This window comes from Sinocyclocheilus rhinocerous, unplaced genomic scaffold (assembly GCF_001515625.1).
Source record: "Sinocyclocheilus rhinocerous isolate Xijiao unplaced genomic scaffold, SAMN03320098_v1.1 scaffold2852, whole genome shotgun sequence".
Lineage (NCBI taxonomy): Eukaryota > Metazoa > Chordata > Actinopteri > Cypriniformes > Cyprinidae > Sinocyclocheilus > Sinocyclocheilus rhinocerous.
This window is the reverse complement of record NW_015646497.1, coordinates 176,550-189,128: the sequence shown is the minus strand read 5'-3', so window position 1 is coordinate 189,128 and position 12,579 is coordinate 176,550. Positions and strand designations below refer to the sequence as shown.

Sequence of the window (12,579 nt, the reverse complement as noted above, 5' to 3'; positions counted from 1 at the left end):
CTAAAGCATCGCTATGTTCTACATTCTGGAGAGAATAGACTTAAATGTCACTATGTACAAGGTGTAATGGTTGCTTAAGATATCACATAGGTTTACGTACAATACAATAAAGCATCTCGCGGTAATATACAATTCCAGCATTATGAAAATGCCTCTCGGAGAGAACACTTAAATGGCATCACTTTGGCACTTTTACGGCAATGAATTATCTATAGAGAGGAATGATTATATAAACAATGACATCATTCTTATATCATCCCATTTATATTGACACCAGCCTCAACATTCAAGCAATCAAGCGTTTCGGCGTATATTGCAGTGCATTAAAATAATGTGCTTGGGAAGCCATTTACATGAAGGTTGATAATGGGTTTGGGTTTTGCCCTATGTGGGTCTCTTCAGTGTACTTGCATCCAGTAAACCGTCTTTGAAAAGCAGCAGAAAAACAAATAATTTTCCTCTATAAAGAGCATTTAGCTTTATTACATTACCATAGATCTACCACCTTCCTGTCCTGTCCTTTTTTTTTTTTTTTTTTTACATTTGTCTTTTTTTTTTATTTTTTATAAAAAGCATAGAAAATAATTAAGTATATTAAACAAATTCATAGGTCCAATGTCATACAAAAATGTTTGAAATAAGTCATTTTTGTTCATTATTATTTTATGTAACTCAGATTGATGTTTTAGTAGTTCATAAATCATTTCTTTATGTTTATTCACTTGCTTCGTATATTGCAACATTAAAGAAAAAAAAGTTTTACAACGTACTGTTGTAAAACTTTGTTAATCCTAGCATTTGGTCTTCCAAGCCAATTTCCTTGAACACATTGATGACAGATTGGAAGAAAAAAGTACACAAGGTGCCGTAATACTATTATAAAACACCACTTAAGAAGATGCCGGAGTAATAGAAGGGAAATGTCTACCTTCACCAAAACTATTTATCTCTTAAAGTTCCCATGCGCCTGCTCTGATGCATCAACATGCAATACCTGCATGCACTGAAATAAATCCATCCTTCCATCCTTCAGTGTCCTCTGCTTGATAGCAACCATTGATTAATGTTGCATGTTGCTTTAGTTTAAATCACTGCAGGTGACAAATAACGAAGCATCACAAAACTAATGAACCTTTTGTCTATTCAAGCTATACGTTTTTTTCACAGACATGGGCCTAAAATGTTCACTATTATGTTTTTAGGTTGATTAATAGGTTACATGACGCGTGTGAACTCTGCACTTGTATCTACGTTTTTAATAGTCTAATGCCTGTACAGAGGAGATATCGAGTAATAACATCAAGCTTTCTAAGACCCTCCATAAAAATAGACCGAAATTTCCATAGCCTCACAATATTCAAGTAAACGTATTAGCTAATATCTGTTAGAACTTATATGCTAATATTCTTTACATTTCTTAAAAAAATACTAAAAAGACCATTCAAAATGAAACCTAAAAAGGTGCTTGTATATGTAAGCTGGGGCTAGTTTTGACTTATGGAAGATTAATTGTTCAGTTTTGGAACTGCAACCTAGCACATCCCCTAATATGATGGATGCGTTTCATCTCCACATATCATACAAGTCCTGACTACAGTAACAGTCAAATTCATTTGGCTCTGTTTAGTCAAAACACCCTGGATATGCTAAAAGAGTGCCTATTTCTCCCAGGCAGCGGGAATGTGCAGAAATCGGCTTATATATGGACGTTCTTTTGAATAAAAGCGATACACGAGACTAAATTAGCATGTGCATATAGGCCGGCTGGCCCTCTTTGGGGTGGGACTATATGGCTGACTCCATGTTCTCGCTCCAGGCGTGGTCATCTAGGTTGTAAATGAACTTGGTGCGGTTGGAAGGGTTCTGTGCAATGTCCTTGCCCAGGTTGTCCAGGGTGAGGTTGGAGGCGAACAGCTGGCTTGGGGTCAGGTAGTCCTCACAGTTCTTAATGTACCTGGAGTAGTTCTGACGCAGACACTGCCAGGTGACGGCATAGAGAATGAAGGCGCTGGATTTGAGAACGATAGCGATGCTGACGTAAAGGTAACGGTAGGTTATGTTGTCGTAAAGCATGCAGGCCCCTTTAATGCCACATACGGAGCTCCATAGTAGACAGGTGGAGTCAATCCCGATGCCGAAGATCAGAGGTGGAGGAATGAAACCTGGAACGTGGAAAACATGGCTCAGTGTGACTGTACTGTACTTGTTTTTAACACTTATTTCCAATGTCCTGATAAGATTTTTGTTTCTTTCATGTAAAAATGTGCTTTTATGAGCTTGACAAATTTGTTACCATTCAAGAGTTTTTCATTTTGAAAGAGATAATTTTATTTGCCAAGAATGCATCAAAAGTAACAGTAAAGACATTTTTAATGTCACAAAAGATTTCTGTTTCAAATAAATGCTGTTCTTTTGAACTTTCTATTCGAAGGATCCTTATGAAATGTATCACAGTTTCCACAAAAATATTAAGCAGCAATGTTTTTCAACACTGAAAATAAAAAATTTTCTTGAGCACCAAATCATATTATAATGGTTTCTGAAGGATCATGTGACACTGAAGACTAGAGTAATGGCTGCTGAAAATTCAACTTAAATTAATTCAAAATATATTAAAATACAGTTAACTACTTATTGCAAGTGATCAAATCAGATTTGTGTATCCAGACATAACCAATCTATCTGCATGGGTTTCTTTGGTAATATAGGTGCACCCACGTATGTGACAAGGCTTTCAAAAGGGATGCAAAAAAAATGGAGGTGCTTCATCTTGCTCTCCAAATAAGCAACCTGTTTTCGTTGCGGTACAGAACTCCTTTGTCGCACAAGAAAACTGGTATATATATATTGTGATGTTCCATGCTGTAGTCACTGTATGAATCCTCGGCATTTCCGTCACTGGTTTTGACATTATCATTGTGTGTTGCGTTAAGTGACGCAAAAGACCATTTGAAATCTGATTTGAGCAGCCAGAGCATCTAGACTGAGATGCATCTGTAAAAACCTGACTGGAATCGCATTTCAAACCACCTCCAAATGTGGTTTGATTCAGATTCGAAAAATCACATTTCATGTTTTGTTTTTTTTTGTTTGGGTTTTTTTTCTATTGCTGTCCACACTTGGATAAAATATGGATATGCAAAAAATCTATTTTTTCCTGGCAGTCTAGAACACAGCCTAAGAGACTTCTTTCAAAATCATTAAAGAATCTTACAGACTCAAAAAATTATTTTAAATGGTAGTGTGTACTGTGTATGTGTAGTGTAACCAAACTATAATATTATAAAGTTGCATGCTTCAAATAATTGTAAACAAATTGTAAAATTATCCTGCAGAGACACTGTAGGTGTTACTTGTTTTGCAAATATCTTACCCAGCAGCCGGAGCAACAGGAAGAGAACTCCAAGAGCGTATGACTTTAGCTCTGGGCTCACAGTTCTACAGACAACAACAACTGATGGTTTAGTACATTATAGTTCATTATGATGTGCAGATGACAATTTGACCGATTAAGACTCATTAACATTTAAAAAAAAAAAGATTCAGTGGATGTCAGCAGCATTACCTGATCAGGATGATGACGGATGGAGTCTGGGCCATGGCTCCGATCATGCTGCATGCACACACGACTGCTAAGAACGTGAGGAAGGCCTGCTGACAGCCTGGGTTGGAGCACTTCCCCGGCATGGCTGTACCAGGCCCGTCGCCATGGGTGATGCACTTACAGCCTGTCAGATTCTGAGAAAGAGAGGAAGGAGAGCAGATCTGAGTGCATATTTCATGATGGATCTTAAGCGCTGCTCTGGGGATTTCCAGGCGACCATCAAGACAAAAAACAACCTAAGATTTGAGACAAATGTGACTATGGAAGCCCGTTTCCACCACTGAATAAAAAAAGAAAAAATGGTAATTGTGACTTTTTGTTTTGCAATTCTGACTTTTTTCGTAGAATTGTGTTATATAAACTCACAATTGCAAGATATAAACACAATTGTGAGAAAGACAGAACTGATGGATTAAAACTCAATTCTGATACCATTTCCTACGGTGGACCAGTAGTGCACAACACAAAGCATAGGACTAATTTCATTGTGTTGCGGCTTGTTTCCGTTGTGTTGCAACTTGTTTCTGTTGTGTTGTGACTTGTTTCCATTGTGTTGTGCCAATTTCATTATGTTGCGACTTGTTTCTGTTGTGACTTGTTTCCATTGTGTTGTGCCAATTTCGTTATGTTGCGACTTATTTCCGTTGTGTTGTGACTTGTTTCCATTGTGTTGTGCCAATTTCATTATGTTGCGACTTGTTTCTGTTGTGACTTGTTTCCATTGTGTTGTGCCAATTTCGTTATGTTGCGACTTATTTCCGTTGTGTTGTGACTTGTTTCCATTGTGTTGTGCCAATTTCATTATATTGCGACTTGTTTCTGTTGTGTTGTGACTTGTTTCCATTGTGTTGTGCCAATTTCGTTATGTTGCGACTTATTTCCGTTGTTTTGCAACTTGTTTCCATGGTGATGTGGCTTGTTTTCGTTATGTTGCGACTGTTTTCCGTTGTGTTGTAGCTTGTTTCCATTGTGTTGCAGCTGGTTTCCATTGTGTTGTGCAAATTTTGTTGTGTTGAGACTTGTTTCCGTTGTGTTGTGGAGATTTCATTGTGTTGTGCACTATTGGGGCCACCATACTTTCCTGCAATTCTGACTTTTTTTCTCACATTTGCAAACTTATATCTCACAATTCGGACTTCTTTTCTCTGAACTGAACACTATAAACTCACTATTGAAAGTTATAAAGTCCAATTCTGAGAGAAAAAAGTTTATCTCAGTAATATAAACTTTGACTTTTTTCTCAGAATTGGGAGATAAAAAAGTCGCAATTACCGACGAATAAATTTTTTTTTTATTCAGTGGTGGAAACAGGATTTATAGGGAACTTGTGTATCTAAAAGAGGAAAAATGAGCATGCTCAAAAGAGCTCTTATTTCAGTGACAACTGGAGGCAGATGTATATCAAGAGTTTATTGATCTGTATGAATATGAATGGATGTGGGAGGAGACTCACGGTTTTAGTGCAGCCAGCCAGGCAGGCAGAGAGGTAGGTAATGCCATTGGAGCCACAGACGGGGCTTAGAGAAGACGTGTAACAATTACAGCCTGACAGACACGCAGCCTCCGTCCGCTCCCATGAACCTAGACTCCTAAATGGAGAGAATGAATATGGGATGAAAGAAGGACCACATGTTCCCTTCAAATTCATAGTTTAGTGAGTCTGATCCTCTGTAAAATTAATGCTGCAATTCAGCTTAGTGCTTTTGTGATGTGAACACTAAAGTCTTTATACTCGAGTGTCTGTATTTATTGCCAATTGTTGTGGATCATTAAAAATTTGTGTGAGGCTTTTATGGTGAAGCGCTCTACTCACTCGTTGCCATAGGCAACAGTAACCCCAGCGACCGGGCCCGTATCACAGCCAAGGAAGAGGAAGGAGACGTAGCAGGCCGTAGAGATGATATTGACTAGCATAGCCAGACGAATAGCTCCTAACGCAGACAGATTCAACTTCTTCACCAGGAGCCCACCCAGGAAAATGCCCAGACAAGCACAGGGGATTGCTGTCATACCTGAAAACACACAGATTTGATAGTCAGCTTTCAGTTACTTGCAGGGATTTCATATGAAACAGCATTTTATGAGTTGGATGTTTTTGTGCAGTTTTGAAAATATTCCGTTTTTGTCTACCTAGGAGCTGATTAGCGGAGGACGTTGAGAGGTTGAACTGCTGTTCGAGATATTTCCCTAGGAAGGCAGCAAATCCAGCCACCACAGCGATTTCCATGCAGGCAGCGAGAATGACACAGGTGAAAACCGGGTTGGACAGCAGATGCTTAGTCACCTTAGGGATAACTGAGAAGAAATTAGACTCATATTAGTGGATGATCAGGAAAATATGACATTTCTAAATTCCCATAGAGAATTATGTAATCCAGGGGTTTAAAATTTTTCATGTCAAGGATCTGCAAATTTGATGCCCCTCTTTTGAGGGGTCCTTTTATTAAAATATAATGACAGCTGTTGATATTTATATTTAAAGATCCATTTAAACTGTGTAAGAAAATATTAAGCATGATACAATAAAGACAACACTTTCCAAAATTGAATTACTGGCCTTGTACTATAATTATAAATGTATTATAAATTATAATATAAAATATAATAAGTTTATAAACCATTTTAGCATAAGGTTGCAACATAAAACTATTTTAATTGAATTGAAATTGATTTATATAGAGCAAAACAAATTGTGTCTTTAAAATTGGTCTACAATTAATTGTGATAAAACAATAGGAATATAAAATGAATGTGTTAAAAATATTGCATTATATTGCATTATATTAAACATATTAAAGTCTTTAACATGCTCTGTTTGACAAGTTTTATGTAAATGTTACATTATAATACAATATTTTACTTTTTCTACAGCATCCCCACAAATGTACATAGGACAAGCAGTTTGGAGAATGGATGTATAGATGGATTTTATTTTTTCTCTCTGGGGGGTCCCCAGAGCCCTGTTTAAAAATCCCTTTTGCAATCTATTTACAGCATTTGGAGAGATGAGTCTTGTTCTAAAACTACTATAAATAATGAACTGACAACAATGACAACGGAAACAAAATGATTATTTATTTTATGTACCATTGCCTATAAAACCCAATGCATGACCTGTGTGTGTTTAGACTCTCTTTGTCTTGTCCTCTCTCTCACCCTGCAGGTGCTGGCAGCAGGTGAGGCCAGTGTTGATCTGATCTGGGTCATCTGAGGCTTTGACTCCTTCATACTCCTGCACCAGCTCAGCAGGCAGCATGGCCTGTTCACTCTCACCCCCCGGGTCCTCCCCAGGCTCGTTCAGCGACTGCGGGAACCCAAACATGAAAAGCGAGGAGAGGAAGAGGAAAAGGCCACAGATGATAAAGCCGCCCCACCAGGCACCGATCCAGCGCGGATCGTCAGGAGTGATGTCCAGCGTGGCTGTTAGGAGCGGACAGAGATCTGATGAGATATTTACTGAGACACTGTGTTTCATTACATGTATTGATTTAACAGCGTGCCTTTATCTAAAACCACTTACAAAAAAAACAACAAAAGTCATTCATATTTCAGTGTGTCCATTTTTGATGCCGGCACTTACTTGTGTCAATGAAGGCTGCATCAACATAAACTTTGGTGCACAGAGAGCCAAGAATAAAACCACAGGCTGGTCCAAACACCAGTGTAGAGAATAAGATACCTGTAATGCAATACCAAAGACTAGAGTCAAAGAAGTTATTCAAGAAAAGTATATTCATACATGCAAAGTCTTGGCTAAACTGTTGTCTTTCACTTAAATGAAATTCATTCAAAAACCCTTGACTCAAACCCTTCAGTTATTAACAAGGCATTTACACCAATAATCTAGCTGCTTATGTACAGTAAATAGCCTCTATTTAGGGAAACATTTTAGAGTTTATTATTTTTATTAGAACTATTACAGAAGGATAAATATTCAAATATCATATTCTGTTCGGAGAGAGAACCTAAAGTAGCCCAAAGTTAAAGAGCTATTTCATTTATTTTCATTTGTACATTTTAAATATTCTCTGGGTGAAACAGTTAATTTACATAATCTACATCATCACTGCAATAACCGCCACCTGATGCGTTTATGTAAAAGCTGATAAATACACACATTTCTCTGTTGATTATCATATCTTGTGGGAGTACTGAAAGAGTAGAGGCCAACATATAGATTGTGCATGTGTTGGTACAGGTTGTACCATCAGATGTACCCTTCGGCGAGTAATTATCGTCCAGACGCAGAAGCAGCACAGCATAATCATTAACAGAGAACACTGAAGTACACAAACAGCCATATACTTCTATAAATTAACGTGAGAGACAATGAGACATAGCCGATGGGATAATCTTGTTTCATCCTGAAGGGGATTATTTTGCAATAATGGCCAACTGACTGTTCATTCTCTTATGCATTACATGCCTATTTACCTAATAAATACACTACCATTCAAAAGTTTAGGCTTGGTAATGTTTTTGAAAAAATCTCTTATGCTCACCATTTGCATTTGCACCATGTGCTACATTCATTTGATCAAAACTACAATAAACTCAGTTCATTTTAAAATAAGCATTTTTTAAATATATATTTATATGGAATTTATTCCTGAGATGGCTAAACAGAATTTTCATTCTAAAATTCTGATTTGGTGCTCAAGAAACAATTCTTACAATATCAATGTTAAAAACAGCTGTGCTATTAATATTTATGTGGAAACTGCTACATATTTTTTCAGAATTCTTTAAAAGTGTTGAAAGAATAAGAATTATTTAAAATAGTTTTTCTTTCTCTTTGGAGTGTTACAAGCTGTTCGTGAATAGTTAAGATCCCTAAAGTTGCAAAGACTAAAGTCTCAAACCCAAAGAGATATTCTTTATAAAAGTTAAGACTCGTACACGCCCTCCTAAAACGACTCGTTCTAACACGCCCCCACATGTCTACGTCACTGTGTGGGAAGATTTCCATAACACCGCCCAAATGTTGAAGCGTTTCAGAAAGGTGGGGCATAGAGGAGAAACAATAATGTACAGTGTGTGGAAAATAATGTGTTTTTTTAACCTTAAACCGCATAAACACATTTCATTACACCAAATACACAAAATAATGTTCTTTTTTAACAACGTCATATGACCCCTTTAATGCATATTCCCTAGTAAAAAAGTAATATATTTAAAATACATTTATTTCACACCAAGTATAGTTCAAATCTATTAACGTATTTACTGACACATAACTCAAGACTTACTGATATAAAAATGATAATTAAACTTGATTTGGTGTACTTCTGCACAATGCACATTTCTTAATTTCAAGTCTAAAATGTGTTTTAATGTCATTTTTGATGAGGATTGTAAGATCTTTGAATAATATTGGTCTTTAAATGCAAAATATTTAAAGTGTACATGAAGTATACTTGCAATAGTTCCACTTTAGCACAATTAAATATACTAAGTTTATCTTTAATTGGACTTCAGTACTACTTCCGCACAATTAAAGTGCATTAAGTGCAAAATTAGTTGTTCCAATTTAGCAGACTTTAAGTATACCAGTTTAGTATACTAAAAGTACAATTGCAGGGTATTTTATTAAGTACATAAATATGAAAATGTATTTGTAGTATACTTTAGTGTGAAATAAATGTATTTCAAATACATTTAAGTATATTTATTTTTCACTAGGGTTTGCTGAATAAAAGTATTAATTTCTTTTTTTTTTAATCATACTGACCCCATAAAATATTGATTTCAGCTGAAATTATTTTATAATTAAAAAAATTCTGCATACAGCAGTACTGCATACAACAATCGGTTTAGACAAACACTGCAACAATATCACTGTAATGTTAATACTAAGATCCTTTGAGACCATTTTCACTTCATTCAATAACTGAGATGCAAGATGTTGCCAGTTGTGTTTGTATGAACAAGAATAAGTGAGTCTGTGATGTGATACAAGAGACATGAACATAGCACTGGTTTCAGTTACCCAGAAGAACGGTCTGATTTATGCCATTGCCATGACTACAGTGAATAAGAGGAAACAACAGGGCGCTGGATGGCACAATTAACCACCCAGAACAAAGTAGATACTCTATAGAGCTATGTACGATAACTATTAGTGTCCACACCAACACACAATAATGTTTTGTTAATCATAAGTTGTCGTCTGCCACTCTAATTGCTTGAGCTCTTTAAAACAGTATTCTGATTGGCTGTTACTGTTTTTATCATTCATCAGCTGGAAAGAATAATTTTGAAAGTGGTTCCAATGATAACGTTCTTGTGTCACTATTGTGTAGTTGTGGTGTGGACTTTACTATTCTCATTGAATCTGAATGTTTATTAAAACTTTATAGTTACCATTACAGTCATCATCCTTGGTGTGAACCGGCCTTTACTACAGAAAGAATGAACCTCACCTCCTTGCTGTAAAGTTATAAGGGCAGAAAGGTGTGTAACATGACCTTTAATGGTATATTTACTCTGATCTTTAAAAAGTGTTTTAGTTTTATCCATTAGCCTGGATGAAAATTGATTAAGCATCTTAGATCATGTATGTCAATCCTAATGTTATCCCTCACAAGAGAATGTAATCCTAGATCAGTTCTCTTACTCTGGTATTATTCAGTATAAATACAGATGCTGGATAATTCACTTAAAACAGATAGGCCTTTCTGCTTGTGCCTTTGCAAAAGAGACCAAATGCATTTCTGTTCAAACAGAATGAGACTCTGTGATCAAACAGCTAAATAACTTGATTCCACCATGCCTACCAGCAAAGTCTGTCTCCAAAGAGGATGTTCATGTTTGTGCTAGTTTATATTTTGCTTAAATGAGAGATAGGTCCAGTTTAAAGGCTAAAAAGGATTAAAAGGCGCAAAAGGAAGAGCGAAAGAAGCTTGCATGGGTTGCACAGACATTAATGCTCATAGACAGACAAGTCAGCTCAATGCAAAGACATCAGAAACACTGCAGGAAAGGAGACAAAGCAGAAATGCTGTAAAAAGCACACACGCAAACCCACGGACATTCCCAACTCCCAACTATCTTCTGGGCCTTTGAACGCTACTCAACTATAACAGTCATACATTGATCCATTTCCATGCTAGGGTTTTATTTCAGGAGATTTTTAAGACATTCAAATCTGGGGTTGATCTGTTCCTTATTTGTATCAAATGTATGGAGAATCATTGTAGTCATGCGAGAGAAAGAGAGTGAGAAGAATAGAGAGAGAGGGAGAGTGAGCTGCCTGAGGGATGACAGAGCAGCCAGCACACATTAGCTTCATAGCAGAAGTAACAGGCACCGAAGGCCATCATTGCTTCTTGTTTACTCCTTAACAACATGGCAACAGGAGATTAAGACAGTGGCGCACTACACTAAACCAATGGGTTTAAGCTTGATACTTAGAAATTTCCCAAGTTTGCTGCAAACCTAAACTACTATAGCTATTCCAGCCATATACAATATCTATGCTGTTTGTGTATCTTCATACAATAGCTTTCTGCCAGAGAGTCCTCCAAAATGCAGGATGCACTAAGGATACAACCTTTTGTGGCTTATAAATCATTAATAATAGTAAGTGCTGTAATTGCTGCAACGGCATATTGACTGTACTGCTACATGATATACCCTAAAACAACAACAGTACTTTGTAGTGTTTCTTTTAATGCCTGACCAGCATATTTACAGATGCTTTTGCAGGAGTTCAAGTAGTGCCATTTGAGGGCCTTTAAAATACAGCTTCTAAAACATATTGAGTGAGATATCCAAAGAGTCTTTCTCAGGCTACTGTGGTAACAAACACAAACTCTCTAGCTCCAACCTATTACACCTCTAGTTCACTGTTTCCTGTTGTTTGGTGTAGATGCTGGTGATTGCCATGGCACCTGGTTCAAATGCAAAAGGGGAGCTTTTTAAGCAGGTGCTATTGTTCTCTCCTAAACTGGAGTAAAACAGATTAAGGCAAATAAGTCTGTTCAGAACAATTAATCTGTAACATTTTACAATAATGTTCTATATATATTAGGTATTATGAACCAACAGTGTACAATACTTTTATTTTTATTTTTGGTAAACCTTTACATTTGTTAACATTAGCTAACATGAACTAAGCATGTTAATCATAGTTCATGTTAATTTAAAAATGTACATTATTGTTAATTATTACATTATTATTATTTACATTATTAAAATCAAAAGTTGTATTCGTTCAAATTATTTAATAAATTATTTCATAAATCAATCAATCAATTTTTACTTTATTATTATTTAGACATATAAAACTGAACCATTTACAACAATCCAAATTATTAATAATACTAATTTATTAGGGGTTCAAGCACGCAGTGCTGAAACCCTATTGAAATCGTTAGGATTTTAATTTTTTTAATTATTATTCTTCTCCCCTAAAACTGATCGTGCAGACCAAACCGTAAGGCCTAGAGACTTGAAACTTTGCCAAATGATAGAGCTCAATTTGGGGAGAACCTATCAAAGTCTCAGCCCAATCGGCCAATAGGGGGCGCTACAGCGATCAAAAACGCAAAAGTGCTAATAACTCCTAAACCGCTTGCCGTAGACTCAAAAATTTTAAATTTTTGGAAACCTTGGGTCAAGGCAAATTTAAAATGGTCACTCTGATTTTGGGTCTAGGACGTCTCGTTTTTCCGCAAATTTTAATTATGTCCAAAACCTACTTTTGCGAACTAGTCCTAGGTTTTTTGCCCGACCGGAACCAAACCACTGCAGAAATATTCTCTGGACAGTGAATATCAATAATTATCAAAAAAAGTTGAAATTTCGATTTTTGTGCGAAACAGTTCGCCAAAAAGCGTCTATGCTAACGTTAGCCAAATATTATTTGAAGCATAACTCTTGAACGGAATGAGATATCTTCACCAAACTCAGTACACATATGTATGAGCTCAATCTTTGGTCAAATAAAAAAAATTGCGCAGCTCTGCCACTGG

The 12,579-nt window shown here is 36.4% G+C and overlaps 1 protein-coding gene across 1 annotated transcript in view; it reads right to left on the bottom strand.

Moving 5' to 3' along the window:
• Positions 1-837: 837 nt before the first annotated feature.
• slco3a1b (solute carrier organic anion transporter family member 3A1b) overlaps positions 838-12,579 on the bottom strand; it is a 17,091-nt gene continuing 5,349 nt past the window's right edge. Inside the window, exons 3-10 of the mRNA XM_016512029.1 lie at positions 7,185-7,283; positions 6,761-7,024; positions 5,735-5,899; positions 5,418-5,616; positions 5,058-5,193; positions 3,566-3,738; positions 3,374-3,438; positions 838-2,162 (exon numbers count right to left, since the gene is read on the bottom strand). Coding sequence (XP_016367515.1) covers positions 1,786-2,162; positions 3,374-3,438; positions 3,566-3,738; positions 5,058-5,193; positions 5,418-5,616; positions 5,735-5,899; positions 6,761-7,024; positions 7,185-7,283 — 1,478 coding nt within the window. The 3' untranslated portion in view covers positions 838-1,785. The remainder of the gene's footprint in view (positions 2,163-3,373; positions 3,439-3,565; positions 3,739-5,057; positions 5,194-5,417; positions 5,617-5,734; positions 5,900-6,760; positions 7,025-7,184; positions 7,284-12,579) is intronic.